This window comes from Podarcis cretensis (genome assembly GCF_951804945.1).
Source record: "Podarcis cretensis genome assembly, chromosome: 12".
Taxonomy (NCBI): Eukaryota; Metazoa; Chordata; class Lepidosauria; order Squamata; family Lacertidae; genus Podarcis; species Podarcis cretensis.
In genome coordinates this window covers 24,612,089-24,632,075 of record NC_137181.1, presented here as the reverse complement: position 1 = coordinate 24,632,075, position 19,987 = coordinate 24,612,089, and the positions used below count along the sequence as shown (strand labels likewise).

The 19,987-nt window shown below is 38.1% G+C and overlaps 1 protein-coding gene across 10 annotated transcripts in view; it reads left to right on the top strand.

Moving 5' to 3' along the window:
• CACNB2 (calcium voltage-gated channel auxiliary subunit beta 2) overlaps positions 1-19,987 on the top strand; it is a 126,952-nt gene that overhangs the window by 94,039 nt on the left and 12,926 nt on the right. For 6 of the 10 annotated variants that reach the window (XM_079948303.1, XM_079948309.1, XM_079948307.1 and 3 more), the window contains 5 exons: positions 7,048-7,170; positions 10,996-11,132; positions 12,242-12,318; positions 16,372-16,505; positions 19,773-19,853. In XM_079948303.1, coding sequence (XP_079804429.1) covers positions 7,048-7,170; positions 10,996-11,132; positions 12,242-12,318; positions 16,372-16,505; positions 19,773-19,853 — 552 coding nt within the window. Of the gene's footprint in view, positions 1-7,047; positions 7,171-10,995; positions 11,133-12,241; positions 12,319-16,371; positions 16,506-16,651; positions 16,672-17,114; positions 17,177-19,772; positions 19,854-19,987 lie in introns of all 10 variants that reach the window. The other 4 variants (XM_079948306.1, XM_079948312.1, XM_079948311.1 and 1 more) reach the window with 2 other exon arrangements.

Below are 19,987 nucleotides of genomic sequence, written 5' to 3'. Positions count from 1 at the left end.
AAACAATCATGATACCATAGGCAAGCTGAAGAGAACCCCCAATGATAATTTACTTTCACAAGAATTTCAAAACATTTGGCAGTGAGCTCATGGAACATGTTTCTTAACTATTGAATAAAATGTTAAATATCTGATTTAACATTTGATGAATATGGATACATGCAAAGGGACATAGGAAGTTGCCTTATAACAAGTCAGGTCATTGACTAGCTCAGTGACTAGCAGCAGCTCTCCAGGGTTCATGCAGGAGTCTCTCTCAGCCCCACCTGGAGACTGAACCTGGAATCTTCTACATGCAAAGCAGATGCTCTGCTACTGAGCTACAACACCCATCCCTAGTAGGGCTCCTGAATAGTCTCTTACATGTTCAGTTTTAACATAGATACTGTAGTTCTGCTAACACAATTCTGTTTGACTTACGCATTGTATAAATCAGATAGAATTGTATAAGGAGAGGCAAATTTCGCAATGAAGATTGCTAAGGAAGGATTAAAAATCAGGTGTGGTGGCACTACCTGACATCCTAGACAGTTACTGGGTCCCCACTTTCCAGGAGAGCCCACCGGGTTGACACTTACCGTGGGCCTCCATATCAGGCAGCTAGGTCTGCAAACCTCTTTTTTAATTCCCCCAGTGCCCCAGAATAATCTTACATCAGGCTCTCCTGCTGCTGCTACCTAATAAGCCCATGAGAGGTAGTATTTTGGTCCTCAACCTTGAAACAAGCTCTTACAAATAAAACCTTCAGTAATATAATACTTTATGTAACTCTAAGGTAAACACAATTCAGAATACTCTGTGCACTTCTGGCCACACTGTCTCAAAAAGTACATCATAGAGCTGGAAGGAGGAAAGGAAATGATAATAAAAATTGATTAATAGATATTAGCCACAATAGTTAAATGACTGCTCCACATTCAAAGGCAACTTCTTAAACACCAATTGTTGAGTGTCAGACAGTGGGGGCCAGCTGTTGCTGTCGTACAGTTTTTGTAAGAAAGCACAGAAGTATCTGGCTGGCCAGTAAAGGCCAGGATGCTGGACTGATGTAGCAGGGCTCTTCCATGTTCTTATCTCTCAACAGGAATGCTCTTAGACCATTTGAAGTAGTTTTAGTTTATTTTTAGTTTCTGAATCTAGTATCGATATAGAACTCTGTGGGCTGTTTGAATCGGTCAGAAAAATAAACCTCTGGTTTCCATAAATGCATTGTTCTCATGGACAATAATGTATTAAGTTCCTGAGTTTTGATAACTGGCTACAGATAATACTGTATGCAGTTCTGTAAGTATGAAACGTAGGAGAACTGATAAATCTTTTGCAATTGGGTGCTGGTGGATTAGAACTTTTGGAGCTAAATTAGCATCTTAGCAATTTATAGTCCAATTAAAGTCCAGTTCTATCCATGTTTATTCATAATTAAATTCCATTAGATTAATGGTGTGCATATTTACTCTGAACATAAGTCCTACGGAGTTCCAAAGGAGTTACTCCCATGTATGTACTCAGGATGGGAGATTTAATCCCAAGTAACTGTGTTTTGGTTTGCAGCCTTAATTCAGCATTGGTGGTGACTTAGTGGGCAAAATTATAATTAACCAAGTGCTTTTAAAAAAAGAAGAAGTTCACCCATTAATTATACCTTAATGCCTAAATAATATTGTGCCAAATTGCATTGGTAAATGTACTTCTGAAATTACCTCAGTATGGGCTGCTATACTCCCTGCAAAGAATATAAACCTGCACACAATAGTTCCTACATTTTCTGCTTTAGTTTCTAAATATGATTCCCCTTTCCCCCTGATTGACTAACATTCATAACTCTAAATCCTTGGCAATGCAGTCCCATATGTGTTGACTCAGAAGTGGGACTCACTGCAGTCTCTTCACATATTAATCTCATGAAGGGGGTCCACATGTAGAACAGGGCAGTGGGGCCACATGGCTGGGCCTTTGCCTGAGGTCATGTGGCTTCTTCATGTGGCTCATGCATACATTGAGCATGGTATCTGAAAATGGGAAACCTATCCATAGAGACCTCTGCATGTGTAAGCTTCCACAGGAACTGGGACCCTTGTCATGCGGGTTTCCATCTCCCATGGAAGTCTACATAATCTACGCATGTAAACCTCCCTGAACTGGGGCAGGTGGGTTACAGCAAGAAAGGTCTCATGGCCACAGGAACAGGGTCAGCGGTGCAATCCTGCTTTACCTTTCTACACATGGATTCCCTTTGTGTGATTAACACATGAAGGGGACTTACCTTTATTTTCCTGTCCTTCCAAAGAAGCCCAGAGTGGCAAACAACTAGTGATAAACCAGTGCAATTCTTTCAACAGCAGGGTAACATGTTGGTAATACCCTGCTCCAGTGAACAGTTGAGCTATTCCCCCTTTTTACTGGTGCTTGCCAATCTAAATAATCTTTCCATATTGCTGCATTGCAAATTTAAGCATGGGACCTGGGTGCAAGAAAATCTGAAGCAGAAGGAATAAAAGAGCAGGCAATGTTAGGCCAAAACAGAAATCAGTTAGCCATAATTACTGGTAGTCATAGGAGAATGCCATCAGTGTTGGCAGCTGCTTTGATTTCGCAGTTTTATATCTTATCTTTAATCCTTTAATCTTTTGTTGGGCAGCATGCAAATAATGGCATCAAATAAGTTGGAGCCAGGTTGGGGGGACTTTTAATTCTGGCCTGAGACGACCCTGGAAAGGACTAAATTTTGTGGCTTTGGGGTTTCCTCTAACATTACCCAAGCCTAGGCTCTGGAGCAAATTAAATGTCTTGCAGATACCTCCGTCTCTGTCTACATGTGTGGCTTTGCAATCAAAGAAATCTGGTCACCCCATTTTAAAGAGCTAGAAAATCTGAAGGAATAATGATCAAACCTACCAGGGGGCCTGGGGAACCTTCAGGGCTTCAAATCCTCCACTCAGCTGTAATTTCACAGGGTGTAACCTTGGGGGGCCATCACTGCCTGTCAACCTGACCTACCTCTCAGGGTTGTGCAGCTAGAAGGGGTGTGTGGGGAGAAGAACCACATGCACCACCTTGAGCTTCCTGTAGAACAGACGTGGGATTTACATGCAAGCAGAAGGAATGAAAAAAAAAAAAAACCCTTTTCCAGAGCAGGGATAAAAACCTCTTCCATAAATGGCACTCTTCCCTTTTCCACCCCCCCACCCCCCACGTACGTGCTTGGATTTAGCCATCCAGGTGTTTCATGTACTTGATAGTATTTACTTGTGAGTAGAAGGCAGGCACCAGAGCAGTCCCCACCCCCTCACTGAAGATATCTCAGCCTCCATCCCTTACCCCACAATAAATAAGGCAAACTTCCCACTTTGCATAGGTTGCTCCATAACCAAATCCCTCGTGCATGTAAGGTGCCTCAAAGCCAACTCTACTAGAGAGCGAGCGGAGGGGGAGAAGTCATCTGGGACATGATTGGAAGACAGAAAGCAGCAGCAGGAGGAGCACCCCATACCAATTGTTAAGTCACCCAAGGGTGCCAAAGTACCCAGGTTGAAATCCTCTGCCCTAGGGCATTCAGAAACCCACCAGAACCCAATAGTCTCTAGGGGTAGACAGTCTTCACCTGTCCACCCCACCCCACAATTCGGGGAAGGATTAGAGCTGTAAATCCAAACTGCATTTAGGTTTAGTGGTGTTTACTAGCTTGTGTGCGTGCTTGAGACTTAAGCTTACAGAATGTTTGCATAGTACTCTGATACTGTTACCACATAAATATATCTGTTTTTCTTAAAATATGGACTTTGAAACTCTTTCAATAAAACACATAGCATTTTGAAGGCATGCTCAATTGCCATGATCATCAGACACACTGCTTCTGCCATCTACCTTTCAATCATTAATCAGTTGTTCATACGTGTGCAAAACTTCTAGTTGTGTACTGCTGTGCAAAAATGCTGGTTTCTGAATACCTCTTCTTAGGATCTAAGATAAGAAGCTTGACTTTTTTACATGTTGAGTCACTTTTCCAGCTTTATTCATATACATTATTTATAAGCAGAGCTGTGGAAACAACACATCTACAGTGGCGCCTATATTTAGGTTAACACCCTTTTTCGAAAGGCTCTCTGGAGACTGTTTCTTTTGAAAAACTCTACTTTCTTTTTTCCCTGTTCTTTTTCATATCTGCTCTTTGATATGAAACACTGAAAGTCCCCAGCTGCTATTGCACAAATACCAAGGGAACTATCAGATAATTTCTAGAAGCACGCAGCATTTTTAGAGAGCTGATTATACATATCACAATATTTTCCTTGCTGTGTTAGATAGGGCAGTCTCACCTTGAATATGAGTGAATGACGCACATAGTAAGAGGGAATAAAATTGGCAATATTAACAGAATTGTTGTGAAGATGTGTGAATTAAGAAAATTAGCTTATTATTATTCTGGAACTTTAGAAATGAGACTTCTCAAACCAAACATAATTTTTAAAGCAATACTAATGCAAAACAGCTAACTCTTGGGACTTCCCTTTGGTAGCATTAGTATAGTGTTTTTTATCTGACTAAATCTCTGTTGAACCTCCCAAGGCTGACTACAAGTTGAGGGGGCCCTGAGCAAAGTGTCCTTTAGTGGTCTCCAATTGGTAAGTGCTAGCACACTACCCTGGCAGTGTTGGTGGGCAGCAGTAATTCTCCCAAGCAGCATCAGGTGACTACGGGACTGCCACTTTAATTTTCTGCAATGCCATAGAATGATGCTGTGATGGGTCATTGTGAAAACTGAGAATGGCAGCTAGACCCAGCTGCCTAGTGTTTAGAGTGCTGTGGCAGAGTTTAAAAGGGGCAGGCAGGTATTAGTGGTGGGCCCTGCCAGGTTGTTGAGCTAATAACACTGACCCTGAGCAGGGGATTGGACTAGATGGCTTACAAAGCCATCTCACATTTTTTGATTCCACTATTCTATAATAGATATCTTTTGATTGTCTTTGAAAAGCTGTCCCCCCTTAAATTCATATAGACCCAGAATTTATCTCATTCTTTGTGCTTTCACCTGATCATAACTTTCTCTTAAGCTGTTTCCCTTTCTTCTGTGAGATGTCAGCTTAACTAAGATTGCCATCTGCTGAAATTTACACCCATTTCATAAGCTATACTGGAGGTACAGTTGCCAATGGAGATATATTGTGTGGATGCCAAACCACAGTTAGTCACTGGTATGAAATTTTGCCCAGGTTGTTCAGTTCAAACCATGGCAGAATTTCTTCTGAATAAATCTGCCTAAACTTTGTGGATGTACTTTATACAAGCTGCAAAAATTGCATCCAACTTGTGAATCAAGCTTTAGTTCTCTGATGTTCAGATCACGGGTGGGAACCTCAGGCCCAGGAGCCAGATGTGGTCCTGAAGTCCTCTTTTACTGACCCTCAGAACTGTCCCCAAGCCATGCACCCTCTCCCTTGGCAACACTCCTCACTGACTCTGCTTTGCAGCCCAAGTGTTTTTTGCCTGTCTGGAATGTGTGCTCAAACATTGATAGTGTCTCTTGCTTGTCTGGCTAATGGAGAGAGAAGTGTGTGTGTGTGTGTGTGTGTGTGTGTGTGTGTGTGTGTGTTTTGGAACTAGCCGACTGTACAAAGATAAAATTTATTGTTCCTCTGCCTACTTTTGCTTCTGAACCTGTTCTCACTGAACTGTGATGCTTGTGTTCAAATGTTCTAGTTTAGATAACATGTTAAGTGTATTAGTACCAGCATATAAAGCCCTAAATGGCTTTGGACTCAAGTACTCACACTAGCCTCTTTCCATTTTAAAAAAATAAATAAATTCCAGTTTTAGTAAAATATCAGTTTAGACCTATGACAAAAGTCCTTTGTCCCCTGGCAGACTGTTGTGGAGGGAGAGGGTTGTTAAAGAAGTGGCAAAAAGGTGGTAATCTGCACATTTTTTACTTTTGCTCATCATTTGCATGTAGCCCTCAATGGATTACCTCAGGCGACTGTGGTCCTTAACAGAAAAAAAATGTTCTCTACTCCTAATGTAAAATATATATTTCTACCATGAAGGCCACAAACATGAATAGTTTTATAATCATATTAGTTATATCTTCTAAGCATGTGATATTACCTGTTGTCAGTTGCTAACTTAACTTCACTGCAGAATCTGCTTGTTTGCAAAATAAGAGGGGAGAATCACATTTACTATACTATAATGTTCACTGAATTGAAATCACATCTAATTCATATATTGTATCTTTATACATATGTATTCATACTAGGCGACTTGGGGTAACTTTGAGGTTTGCAGGAGTGCAAAACATCTTTAGTAAAATAAAGTAAAAATGACAAAGCAACCCCAAATTGAGGTGTAACCCCCCCCCCCAAGAAAACGGTCCAGTGAGCATGCCCAGTAAGCTTGGAATGCTCACTGACTGGTGGTGTAAGGGGAAGAAAACCATGGGAAGTAGTTGGAATCCTGAACAACTCCACATTGCAACCTTTTGTTTTAGAGCCCCATCACTGATTCCCCCCCCCCATCCTGTTGCAGAGAAGCCATTTCTCCCAACATTATGTATGATGTTTTCAATAGGCAATCACCACATAAAGATGCTGTCACTTAATGGGCAAGGGTGGATATAAATGAACGGACTTTCAAATATGTTGAAAACAGACTCCTTGCATTTGTTCTTCTTTATAAGCTTCATAATTAGGTTACAAAAGAGACTTGTCTGGTACCACAGATGAGATACCAAAGCTGCTTTACTTTCTAATGTCTAGGAAACTGTTAACTATACTTGCTGGGAGAGTTGTCAGTGGGCAAGTCTGGGAAACTTGTCAACAGGCAATGAGTCTTCTCCCTGACCTTGTGAAGTGCCTCTGGAATAATCAAATTTGTTACAGGTCTCCCACTTCTAAGTTATTTGGAAAACTGCCATCTATCCTCAGCATAATATCATCACTTTGATTGCCTCTTATGAAATACTCCCCAGACTTTTCAGTGTTTTCATTGAAGACAAGCACATTTTAATGGCGGGGGAAATATCAACTCTCTTTCTCTCATTTTGCTCTACAGACAAAACCTGTTGCATTTGCAGTCCGGACAAATGTTAGCTACAGTGCAGCCCACGAGGATGATGTACCAGTCCCAGGCATGGCCATCTCATTTGAAGCGAAAGATTTTCTTCATGTTAAAGAAGTAAGACAGCTTATATTTCAGTTATAGCTGTGATTGCAGTAATATAAAGTATGCTGCTTTATTTACGCTGGATGGAATCCAGCAAGATTTTACATATGATAGAGACTGTGTGCCACTCTTCCTTTCTCATTTTCGTTTAAAAGTAATGTTTATACATCATGAACAAACATTTGGGTTCCCAGATTGCAGCCACTTTGCCTCGTCTCTCTTCCTGCTGCTGCCATACAGCTATGAGCTAAGCCATGGTTTGGCATAGCATTATGTCCAAACCTGGATTTGTGGTTTGTTTCACTCCAGACAAACCATGAACTGTAGCCAAGGGTTTTGTTTTGTTTTTTGCTACAGTTCGTTGTTTGTCTGGAGATAAAACATAAGCCTAGGTTTTGGACATAATGCTAACCAACTCCATAGTAGCAGCAGGAAGAGAGGACGAGCAGAGTAGGCATGATATGATATTCTCTCCAGAAAACCACACATTTGCTCATTCGCACTAAGCCATGGTTTGTACAAACTGGGTCAGTTTAAATGCTGCAATGCCTTTGCCCTTAGTAATCAGAAGATTCAGTGAATTGCTTTTGTCTCGTTTTTTCTTTTTCAGACAGTAAGCTAAAGTGCTACATAAATGTTTCTGTGACACTTATAGTAGACTTCTAAGTCAATATACCTTTGGTGTCTATGCAGTTTACCGCGATAGCAGCAAATAAGAGATAATGTCTGCATAAAGTGATTGAAATGGCTAACTTGTAGATAGTAATACATCTGGATACTCTTTAGACTAGCCAGATTTTTACTCAGGAAAGTAATAGCCATTTAAAGCAGATACAGTGGTGCCTCGCAAGACGAAATTAATTCGTTCCGCGAGTTGCTTCGTCTTGCGATTTTTTCGTCTTGCGGAGCGCGGATTTCCCGGGTATTAACGGCTTTAAGAAAAAGGAAGCAAACCCGCAAGACGTTTTCGTCTTGCGAAGCAAGCCCATAGGGAAATTCGTCTTGCGAAGCAACTCAAGAAACGAAAAACCCTTTCGTCTTGCGCGTTTTTCGTCTAGCGAGGCATTCGTCTTGCGGGGCACCACTGTATGTAATATTCTATTAAAGAGTCTTTTGTGGTTTGAAGAAAATAAAAATGTTAGCAAAAGAAAGAGTATTTGGAAAGAGTTGGAAAGAGTATTTGTATTTGGCTGTGTAATGATGAACAAGAAGTATAACAAATTGGCATTTTTCCTTAACCTAGTCTGATAGCAAATAAGGAGTAACTCCTTCCTTCCTTTTTAAATGCAAATTGTGTCTTGTATGCTCACCAGTCTTTTCTGAACCATGAATAAATCACAAATGGTTGTATCCCTTCTGAAGGGCAATTGTCTGCAGTTATAATGCTGTTGTTGAAATACTGCCACTCCTTCCCCTCTCTTCATATATTTTCCGCTCTTTTCTTTTCATTTCTTTGATTTTTTTCTCCTCTTTACTGTTGTTATTGCTTTTTGTGCATTATAAAGTGAGAATGAAGCAATTACAAAAAATGTAGTATTCTTTGTTAATCCTACTCAGATATGATGCATTGAAAATAATGGACATTACTAATTTCAGTCCATTAATTAATTATACAACCCTATTACTTCACCCCCATTGTCTCCTGAAACAGATGCCACCCAACCAGTCTATATATTTCTATGTAATTCATATGAAACAAACAAAAAAGATACACTGTATTAATAATAAATCCTAGTATTGGAGTCATATTAAGGAAAGAATGATCCTGAAAAAATGTGGCACTATTTCCAACCTTTCTTTTTATTTCTCCAAACCTTTATTAGGTATTACAGATACAGACCATTTTAAAGTATCCATATACAAAAGAATTAAAAAATATACAAAGAAGCAGCCATATAAGAGTGTCTTCCCACTGCCATTCACCACTCTTAAGAGATACTATTGACAGAATGTTACCTCTGGGTTAATATCAGACAGGTAGAATCTGATGTTTTCATTGTGCCCTGATGTTAAACTACCCAAAAAGGGGGATAACACACGTTTACGTAACTGGTTGTACAGTGGACAGTAGAAAAGAATATGTTCTACAGTGTCCAGCACATTCAAATAACATCCACAATGTCTATCATTTCAAGGGATATTTAAATACCACAATGTCTATCATTTCAAGGGATATTTAAATACCTGCCTTTAACAAAAGCCCAAGGAGAAACATCAGGCTAAGGTAAATGCCCTATGTTGGGCTGGAATTATTAACTTTGAGATATAAGTAATCCTGTTATTGGTTGTATTTAAACCACAGAACTTGGGGGAGCAGATTTTATTTACAGCTGACTCAATGTCCCCCCCAATAGCCCTTAATCTAATTTTGATATTGTGATAAATATATTGCTCACTAGAATTATACAATAATTTCAAGACAATACCAATAGATCTAATTTCGCTGTGTATGGGTTGGAGCCATCTGGATTTATAGGAGTCCTTAAGTAAATTGGAAACCAGATTTGAAGGTTGGGAACAAAAATGGCAATGCAGCCCATATTTTATAGTGCTAATCCACACCCAATATTCTGTTATGTGTCTACTTAATTCTGCACATTGTCTCATACTTGATTGTATCCATACTGGGATCCCAAAATGTAGCTGGGCTACACTTCAGCTTGAAAAATCTGAATGGCAGCTTGTATAAATTGGTTACCTTTTCGAAAATAAAAACGAGTTACTGCTGAGGAGGTACAGTTTGCTTGTTTATAGCACTTGTGCGATGGACTTCCGAGATATCTATTGCTGGATTTCTTGTCCTCTTATTTTCCATTTCTCATGCTTCCGTGAATTAGAGAAGAGACTACCCATTTTCTCTTTTAAATTATTTACTCTTGCTTTATGGAAATTCAGTATAATGTGCTTTCTAACACATGGGTGCTCCACCTCATGTGTAGTTAATGCATTTCATCTTACCAAATATTTCAGGACTAAGTAAACATGGATTGCTTTGTGGATGGTGACATGATGCTTAATCGTTCAAAACTTGTAGTGCAATCCTTATCATGCAGCCAAACTTAAGTACACAAGTCCCATTGCACATGTGTGATTTTCTCGCATCAAAGTTAATGAGACTCAAAAGCACTTAATTTTGGTTGGATAGAGCCCATACTTTCTCCAACACCTAAAAGTCATTCTGTGTTAGCTTGAAATAGCATTGTCAGGGTGAAATACTTTTCTAAATTTCCTGATGCATCAGGAATGAGTCAGATACTAGGGTTCCTGCCCATTTCTTCCTTAATCCTGTTGTCTGTCCCTCTTCTCACTCCACACCTGCTGTGTAGCGGATTTAGAATCCTTTTATTAAAGCAATTACTAGTTGGCCGAGAGAGTAGGTGAATAAACAAGTCTTGACTGTTTTGTCTTCTACTGCATGAGGGGAATTTTAAGGTACAACATGACTCTTTGGATTACAGCCTGCTAATTCTAGCTTCAAGCTTTTACTTCTTTATTTCAGATATACATCTTTCCGTTCTGTATCCTTTCATCCACATTCTTACTCATTTTGGTTAAGGGCTAAATTCTGATAAATCTAACAACCCCCAGACCCTCCATCTACATTCACACATGCTTGATGATATTTTATTTAGACATCTACTTCCTAGGCTTAAAAACACTATGTAGATACATTATATGCAATTACTAGCATGATCATTTACCAGCATGATCATTTACCAGCATGATCATTTACCAGCATGGTAAATGTGATATGTTAGGATGAGGGGAGAATTCTTTGGCAATAGCAAAAAGGAAAACTTCTGACATTTAAATTCATTAATCTATTCTTTTCTCTAGAAATTTAACAACGACTGGTGGATAGGACGATTGGTAAAAGAAGGCTGTGAAATAGGATTCATACCAAGTCCAGTCAAATTAGAAAATATGAGGCTGCAGCATGAACAAAAGGCTAAACAAGGGAAATTTTACTCCAGGTAATCAATAACAATTACACAGAGACCGTGATTTAATCTATGGGAAGTTGTTAAAATTAAAAAGCCTGGATATATTTTTCTTCCTTGGTGGTGGTGGTGGTGGGGTGTGTGTAAAAATCCTGTTCTTCTCGTTCTCCACTCTTATTTACCAGAGCCATTCTTTAAGTGAAGCTTTAATGCCAGGATTGTACTTTGAAGGGAAAGGCTGTGAACATGCTTCCAGTTTACATGCTCCTTCTGTCTCTCATAAAGGATTGATGAGAGGCCTTGGTTTTGTGCAAGGAGATTAAAGAAATACAGGAACTTGCTAATTCAGTCTCCCTGCACAAAACCAAGGCCTCTCTGCATCACTCTGCAGCTTATTGTCTGAATTGGCTCTTTTGATTTGAATTTGTTTCCACATGTGTAGCACTAAGACTCCCTGAGCATGGTTCTCTTCCTCAGTATTGTCATAAGCTGCTAATTGCTATTTTACTTCTTTCAGAGAGAAAAGACTGTAGTCTTTTCCTCCTATAAATTGTCGACTTTATATATATATATATGTATATTCATTCCTTGATGATTGATGGTTGACTACAGATGTGTGGTTTTTTAATTGAAGCTACCATCAACACCCATATGTTTTTTGTGGGTTTTATTTATTTATTTAATCTGTCAGTTTTTTGCCATGACAACTCAGAGCCATCAGCAATATTTTAATATGATCTTTAAACTTTATGCAGTCCAAAAATATTGTTTCTGTGGACCCTTACCAGGGTATATCAGGCCTTTTAATATTGAAGTAGTCATTTTAGGGAAGTTTTTAATGTTTAATTGCTTTTTATCATTATTAATATCTGTTGGTAGGCTGCCCAGAGTGGCTGGGGAAACCCAGCCAGATGGGTGGGGTATAAATCATCATCATCATCATCATCATCATCATCATCATCATCTCTGTTTTGTAGAGACAGATTAAAGGCATCATGTCATTTGGCTTTCAGGACCAAGATTTGGTTTCTGTGGAAATTCCTAACAATTCCACTAATCTTACAGTTTTCACTGAACATCATCACATTTATACCTTGTGAGCATTATATTAGAAAAGTGAATGTTTATTTACTTTACTCTAGTAAATCAGGAGGAAATTCATCATCCAGTTTGGGTGACGTAGTACCTAGTTCCAGAAAGTCTACACCTCCATCATCTGGTAAGTGGGCCATTGCTTTTTTCACACTTATAAATAATAATTAATATAACTATTGTCTTCCTGCACATTACACTTTTCAGTAGAAGTGAGAAATCAACCCTTTTTCATTTTTTAATTAACAGGTTCAGGGTATAGATGATTTTAGCAAGACTCATTCATGTAAAAACTGGTAATGAGGAGTAGAACAGAACTTAAAGAGCATCACTCTGGCTAGTTCATGTATTTATGTTAGAGTGATAATGTAAGTTGTGGATCTTTGTTGAAGGTGATAGTCTCTTAGTCCAGTTATTATGTGGAATATGCTGTACATCTACCAGCAGTTTTGCCAGGCAAGTAAAATGGGTAGAGGCCTATAGCTGAGGCTGTGGCTTTACATGGTTTACTGGAACCATGCCAGCAGCAGTCATGGTGGCCTTTGGGGGGAAGGGGATGAAAGTTCTTACATAGAGCATTATGTTCCTACACAGTTAAACAGTGGAATTTGCTACCAAAAGATGTGGTGATGGCCACCAACTTAGAGCCATTTAAAGGGGAATTAGAGAAATTCATGGATAAGGCTATCAGTGGCTGCTTGAAGGATAGTTGTATGTTATCTCTAAGGTAAGAGGCAGCATGCCTCTGAATAACAGTCACCAGAAACAACAGTAAGGACCGGGTTATTGTCCTACTTGTGAACTTCCCATTGAGGCTGCTAGTCTGATCCAGCAGGACTCTTCTTAGATTATTAAACAAATATTTTTAGATTATCTCTAAGATCATGGAAAGAGGATTGGCAACATCACATTTTGTTAGCCTCTAGACTGTTTATGTGGTAAAACATGTTTTGAAATATTAAATAGATTGCTTTTGATACCTTGCTTCTAAAACTTTCCTTGGTTATCTTGAATCTTTGCCATATGAGCAGTGAGCTTGGTGCTTTCTGTGATGGGGCACCAGGAGAAGCGCTGCAGAGCCCAGGGCCAAGAGGAAGGGGCCCTCCAGCAGTCACTGGCTGGGTGGTCCTGGAAACTGCCAGGCCATAGCTTTGGCTTGGCAAGGGAGTATATGGATCCAGTTCCTCCAGCGATGGCCTTTGTTGGGCACCTTTGTTGGCGACATTCCAAAGTGACTGGGTGTGTTGTTTCAGTCACAGTATCAACACTTCCAGGAAAATGCAGGCTGTCTCCAAGCATCTACTGAGTGCCTTCACCATAATCGCTCATCACAGCCAGGCCCCGCAAACCACACTAGTTGGTCATTCTTCTTAAGTCTTGACATCTCCTTGGTAGGAAGCTTTCCTAACTCCAAAAAGGGAAGGGCCCATCAACGTCCTTTGCCATAGTTTAAGTTCTGCTGCTGCTGCCATCTCCCACCCAGGTTAAACTTCTTTAGGGTTATTGGTTTGGGTGTTTTTTGTTTTAGTATGTGATTTGTGTTCTCATTTTGTATTTTTATTTTGTGAACCACCCTGTGATCTTTGCATGAAGAGTGATACATAAATGTAATTAATAAATAATAGAGGAAGAAAGATTAAACATTTTCGCTGAGATCTATAAAATCTCTTACAGGAATACTTTTTAAATTGATAATAACAATATATCCAGATTTTCTTTTTACAAAATTGATTGAGCATGTAAACTAGAAACATGTTTACAGCCTTTCACTTCCCTTTAATGTACAATCCTGGTATCAAATCATCACTTAAATAATGGCTAAGCAATTGCTGAGTTCTGTTGCCAATGGCACTAATAGTAATAGTAGTAGTAGTAGTAGTAGTAGTAGTAATAATAATAATGAAACACCAGCAATGCATTAGGTAATCCACAATGAAAAGCATCATAGAAGTTTAAGCATAGAGAACTTAAAATATATTGCATATTCATTGCATATTTTTGCTACACATATATGTTCCTTTGGGAGTTAAGACAGGGAGATGTTTGTACTGCTTTCATGTTCATCATACAATCCAGCTCCCTGTTGTCATAAAGATCCTTCTTTTAACATTTCTGAATATATTAACAAAGTTGCTTTGAAGTGTATATACCAAAATTATTACAATTATTGCAGATATAAAATGATATATAATAATGTGTATTGCTTGGATTGGTGACCATAAATAAAAGGTATTTTGTATCAATAACAATTAGAATTTATAGGAAGGAGGGAGGGAGGAAGGGGAGAAGAGGGTAATTAAAATATGCACTTCATGAGTACAAGACTGCTGCAAACTATGGGTACTATTCTACCATATGCCTCATTATTTGTGTGATCAATAAAGTCGCACCAGACTCTGTAAAAATTGTCATGTTTCTTTTGGCTTCTTGCTATTTTTATTTTTGTGGGTGCGTCAGTTTTTCCAATAATGCTGTTTGTCAGACTGGTGCGTAGTTAATAATTGTAATGATTTCTATGTTCTGGCACTAGTTTTTCTTGCAGCAGTTAATAGATGTGTTATGAGTTCTTTGTTTCAATTTTGCAACATATTGTGACTATAAAAGTAGAGCCAGTCTTAGGTTCATGGGGACTCTCTGCCTTGTAATCAAATATATTTCTGTACATTATTTTCCCCAAACTTTTCTGTTTTTGCACACTCCCTCCACATGTGCTGATACGTGCCTATAGTGGGACATCTTCTCCAACACGTGGGAGAACTGTTCTCCCACTGTTTTATATATGCTAGATGGCTACGGGTTAAGTACCAGCCATGCACAATTTTAAGGGTTCTTTCTCTGGTTGTTGCCAGTATGGATTTGTATGGCACTTTTGTCCACAGCCTGTTCTGTGCATCTTCTTTAGTTTCTAAATCCCAATTCAGTTCTCACCACCTTCTGAAATTTTGCTGAAACAAAATTGAACCTCCATGATAGATTTATACAAAGATGGTATTAACACTTTTGCTATTATTTTTCCTTCCACTATTATTTTTTCATATGCCATTAATTGTCCTGTGGCTTCATGTTTAATCTGGGAACTTGTTAAAATGGACCTAAATTGGTAGCCTAATAGACATAATACTTGAACATTTTCAGTTGAATTTGCATCTCTTTAATGGTAATTGGTCATCTATCTTTGTTAATTTTTCCAATCAATATAATTGTTAGAAAGCCCTTTCAATAAGACATTTGTGTGCTCCATAGTGTCCTATAAATAGTCTTTCCCTCCTCCTCCCCTTCTTCCTATTGCCTTAAGATGTAAGGCTTTATATAATAGGAATGTATCCTCAGTTTATTGTTCAGTTTTTACTTAAACAAAGGCAGCTGGAGCCCTCAATAGCTATAGCATTTCCTAGATGACTATAGATAACTTTCATTTAAAAGACTTTTAAAACTTCAGCTATATAAAACAGGTTTGGTTTTCTGCCTGTTTCACATAATCAAACACTTATTTTTTATAGCATTTAAAATTTTCTGTATGTGATACATTAAAAGTTTTCACAAGAGGTGAATGTTGATCTGTCAAATCATTATAGCGATTCACAACTTTTCATGAAAGGAACCAACAGGTTCCAACCCCAACAAGAAGTCAGACCCCCTGCGGTTAATTGCCCTTAACTACCACTGGCAATATGACCCACTCATTTGAATTCCATGACCCATCAGTAGGTTTTAATCACTTGGGGGGCAGGATACTACCGGCCACAAGATAAGTATGTGTGATATGCATTCTTTTTTGAGGTTAAGTAATCTATGCCACTTGGATTTGGGATTTGCCTAGGGCCCAACCTAGGTCACTAGTTCTGAGAGCTTGGTTATGGATTCAAAGTTGGTATAAACCTTCAGTCCTTCTTGAAAGTGTATATTCCAGTATAATGAAGGATACATTTGTATTGGTAAAGCTGGAAAAACTTAAAATTTAACAAAAATTAAATACAATTCATAATTGTATATAATTGTATCTGTATGCCTACATTTAATCCCTGAGTATTGTACATTTTAAAATTCCCCCTTTTGTTTTTATTCTGTTTGATATTTCTGACGGACATCTGACCTGGGATATTGTTGCTTACTATTTCTTTTTAACCCTTTTCTCCTCTCCCTGCCATCTGATAATTGTACATTGTTTATCTATATATAGCTATAGACATAGATGCCACTGGTTTAGATGCAGAAGAAATTGATATTCCAGCAAACCATCGCTCCCCCAAACCCAGTGCAAACAGTGTCACATCACCCCACTCCAAAGAGAAAAGAATGCCCTTCTTTAAGAAGGTAACACCTACTTCCAAGCTGCCATCTGTACACCTGCTCACCTGCACTGCGTCACATTTTGAGTCCTGTTGACTGTCTGCGTCCTTTGACAAGCCAATAACATGCATGCTTTTGTTATTCTTTGTTTCTTTTCCATGCTGCTGTAGCTAAGCAGAAGCAGAAATCGGTAAGTTTACTTGACACGAGTTGTATTTATTCTGCCACTGGCATCATTAGCATCACCTACAGTTTATGTAGTGCAATCATTTCAGTACAAAGGAAGAAACTTATCAGACTGCTAGCTGTTCCAGTACAGTAGAAACAGGCAGACCAGGCCCTGTGAGTGACTTAGTCAAATGTTGCTTATGGTACTTTTCCTTTTTGATGGAATAATAGGCTGCCAGGGGAATTTCTTTAAACATCCACAGAAGTAAACAAAAATTGACAAGACCAGATAATGCACCGATCTAGTGCATGCTTATTCTTTGTCATTTTTCCAGATTTTTTACTTGTAATTCAATCTTATAACTATAATTCATTTTTGTTAAATCTAAACAGATACTCATCTTGTTCTTTAAAAAGAACTTGCAATTTTTAATTTAGTCAGTATTTAAACTTCTAATCCACTAGGTGCAAAATCTGCAGATGAGCAAGACCAGTGGAAAACTGCAGGCTTGTTTTGGCGGTCTACTGTGAGTTTTTCCTATTGTCATATATAAATTCTTTCCCATTGTTCTTGCCTTCTCCTCCAGCAGTCAGACTATAGCATCTTGCCTGTTAGATAACAGGACTGGGGACTCCCTTCATAGTCAAAAGGTACTCAATAGGGAGGCTGACCAATGTGGTGTATTGTCATACTCTTCATCCCTTGTCTGGGAACTACAAGATGCTCCCAAAGACCTGACTAGGATTTGTTATTTAGCAGCCAATTATGAGCAAGTGGAAAGCAAAGCTAGCTATTAATATTTGTTTATTTGTTTATTTTTACTAAAAGAATCTCATTTTTAAAAAAAAAAAATAGATTCACACCTAGCATTATATATACATGATATACTTGTTCTTCTAGAGACCAATGTTTTACTAGTGTGGTCTATGGCATGCTCAATGAAACAACAAATTCACTACTTTCACAATAGTCCAGTCGTCTTCAGAACTGTTCAGTTCTTCTTGAATTAAAAAATTCCCTTGCTTGCCTTGTTTATCTACATATGTCAGTTGATATGAAAGTTACATTGTCCACTGCTTTACAGAGTACTAGTACATAAAAACGTTGGGCACATTGGGTGTTTTACTTTTTCTCCCCAGAAAGGCAAGATATAAATCCCATAAATAAATATATTTTTTAATTCATCACCTCTGTGATCCCATGTGTATTTTCTGTTAAATATGATTCACTTCCTTCTTTTTACTGGGCCTAAATCTTCCTTAGTAATGAAAGGCTATTTCCAAGAGCCACACCTAATAATTCTTTTTTAGTCCTTTCACTTTTAAAAAGCAGATATCTCAAAATCTCAACAAAATTGCCATGTGCAGGAGAAATTCATGTCATGTGTTGACATTTGCTCACCACAATCTGGATAGATACTCTAATTAACTCACTGTAACAGTCAAAGCACAGCCATCAGATGAAAAAAATATCCCTCCCTAACTATCTGGAATGAATTTGAAACAGTAACATGGAGGTGAAAGTCTCTTGTTGCACATTTCAGTCCCATAACATATTGCCACTGACAGCATATTTAATTAGAGCTGGGGAAAGCTAAAGGCTAGCATACAGCTGATTTTAATAAGTACCAGTATTCCATCAAATAAGGTAATATCTGTACCTACCCTAATTTTCAAGGGTTATTAGAGTGAGGCTGGTTTTTGGATAGCCACCATAAAACATAGAGATACAATATAGTGGGATGTTGATTTGGCAAATATAATAGGGTTGTAACATTATTCATGAGGGCTGATACAGTAATGCATGCACCAGGTTATTTATCTTTATAGCAAGAATAATTCCAAAAGTATATATTCATAATTACACAGCAGAGTCAACAGGCTTCGCTTCTAAGCAGTTAGTGGATCTGGCATGCAAAAATTAAATTCACATGCTTTTGATGCCTTGGGCACTGTTATTCATTCTTCTTACTTTAACAATTATGTGTCAAATTTACATGTAAACAGAAACAAACACTGACACAACTGTGTTCCATGTTTTAGACTGCTGCTTGTGTGGCATTTTGTGCTGTTGCTGTATTAATGTTTGTCTTTGTTTTCTTATGTTTGTATTCTACCTTATTGCTTTTATTATTATTACTACACTTGGGACATGTTGAATACTGAAATAATGAACAATGACAACATTCTGTGATGTTGACTGATGTATTTATACTATGTAGGCCCTTGAAAAATAGATCTGGCATACCTACTTTTAAGCTTTTTCCAGGTTGGTGGTTTTGAATTTGAAACATTTTGCCCACTGCAAACAAGCAAAACTGAAACAATGTTTTAAATAAGCCACTTTTGGTGGTTTTGGTAATGTATTTTTTATATATAAAAAACTCTTTTGACCATATTTGCATATAATTGTATGACACATTTTACACATTGAATGGTCAATTATCCATTCATAACTTTTGCATGATAAATCAAGCAAGTAATTTACAAAACATGCATTACCATTAGCAGGAGTCTTTTAGAGAGGATTACTGTTTAGAATTCTGCTAATATAGCATTCAGCAGCTGCTAAGATAATTGTATTTGTGAACTTATATGCCAGTTGATTTGAAAATAAAAGTGTAAGTTTAAAAATCCAATCAAAAAGATTTCAAATTAGTATCATGGTTTAATGAACCATATTTATATTGAGGGGTGAAGACTGGTGATTCTTACCTTTTGTTTGCCTCTTGTCTCTACAGCCTCAATTCTATTATTAAATTGTCTAACAGCTTTGACTATACAGTTGTCTTCAGTTACCAGAAGTTGATGGCAATAGAGTTCTATAGATATAGTCCATTTGCCATTCTTTCAGAGTGATGGTTATCTTTCAGTTACATGGAGTGAATATAATTTAAACTGGCTATGCAAATAAGGTTGGATGGAAGCATTTTTAAAACATTCTCCCAAATATGAATAATCTTTTGATATTTTTGAAGTTGTTGCTGGGAGAGCCCTGGGGGGGAATGCACCTCAGATTTCCCCCAGTGACACCACTGGAACCTCAGCTAGATAAAAATAATAATATATTAGAATTAACCTTTATGTAGGAATTAGAAGTTTAGTGCTTTTTCTCTTTATCAGACAGAACACATCCCTCCGTATGATGTAGTGCCTTCTATGCGACCAGTAGTCTTAGTGGGGCCTTCCTTAAAGGGATATGAGGTAAGAAATTTAATTTAATTAGGTATCTTTTTTCCCCTGTGTGTAAATATGAGAGGATGAGAACTAGTTCAATGATTTTAAAAGGTATTGCCTACCTTGATGCTGCCGAAGTGTGTGAAATTTTATTAGATTCC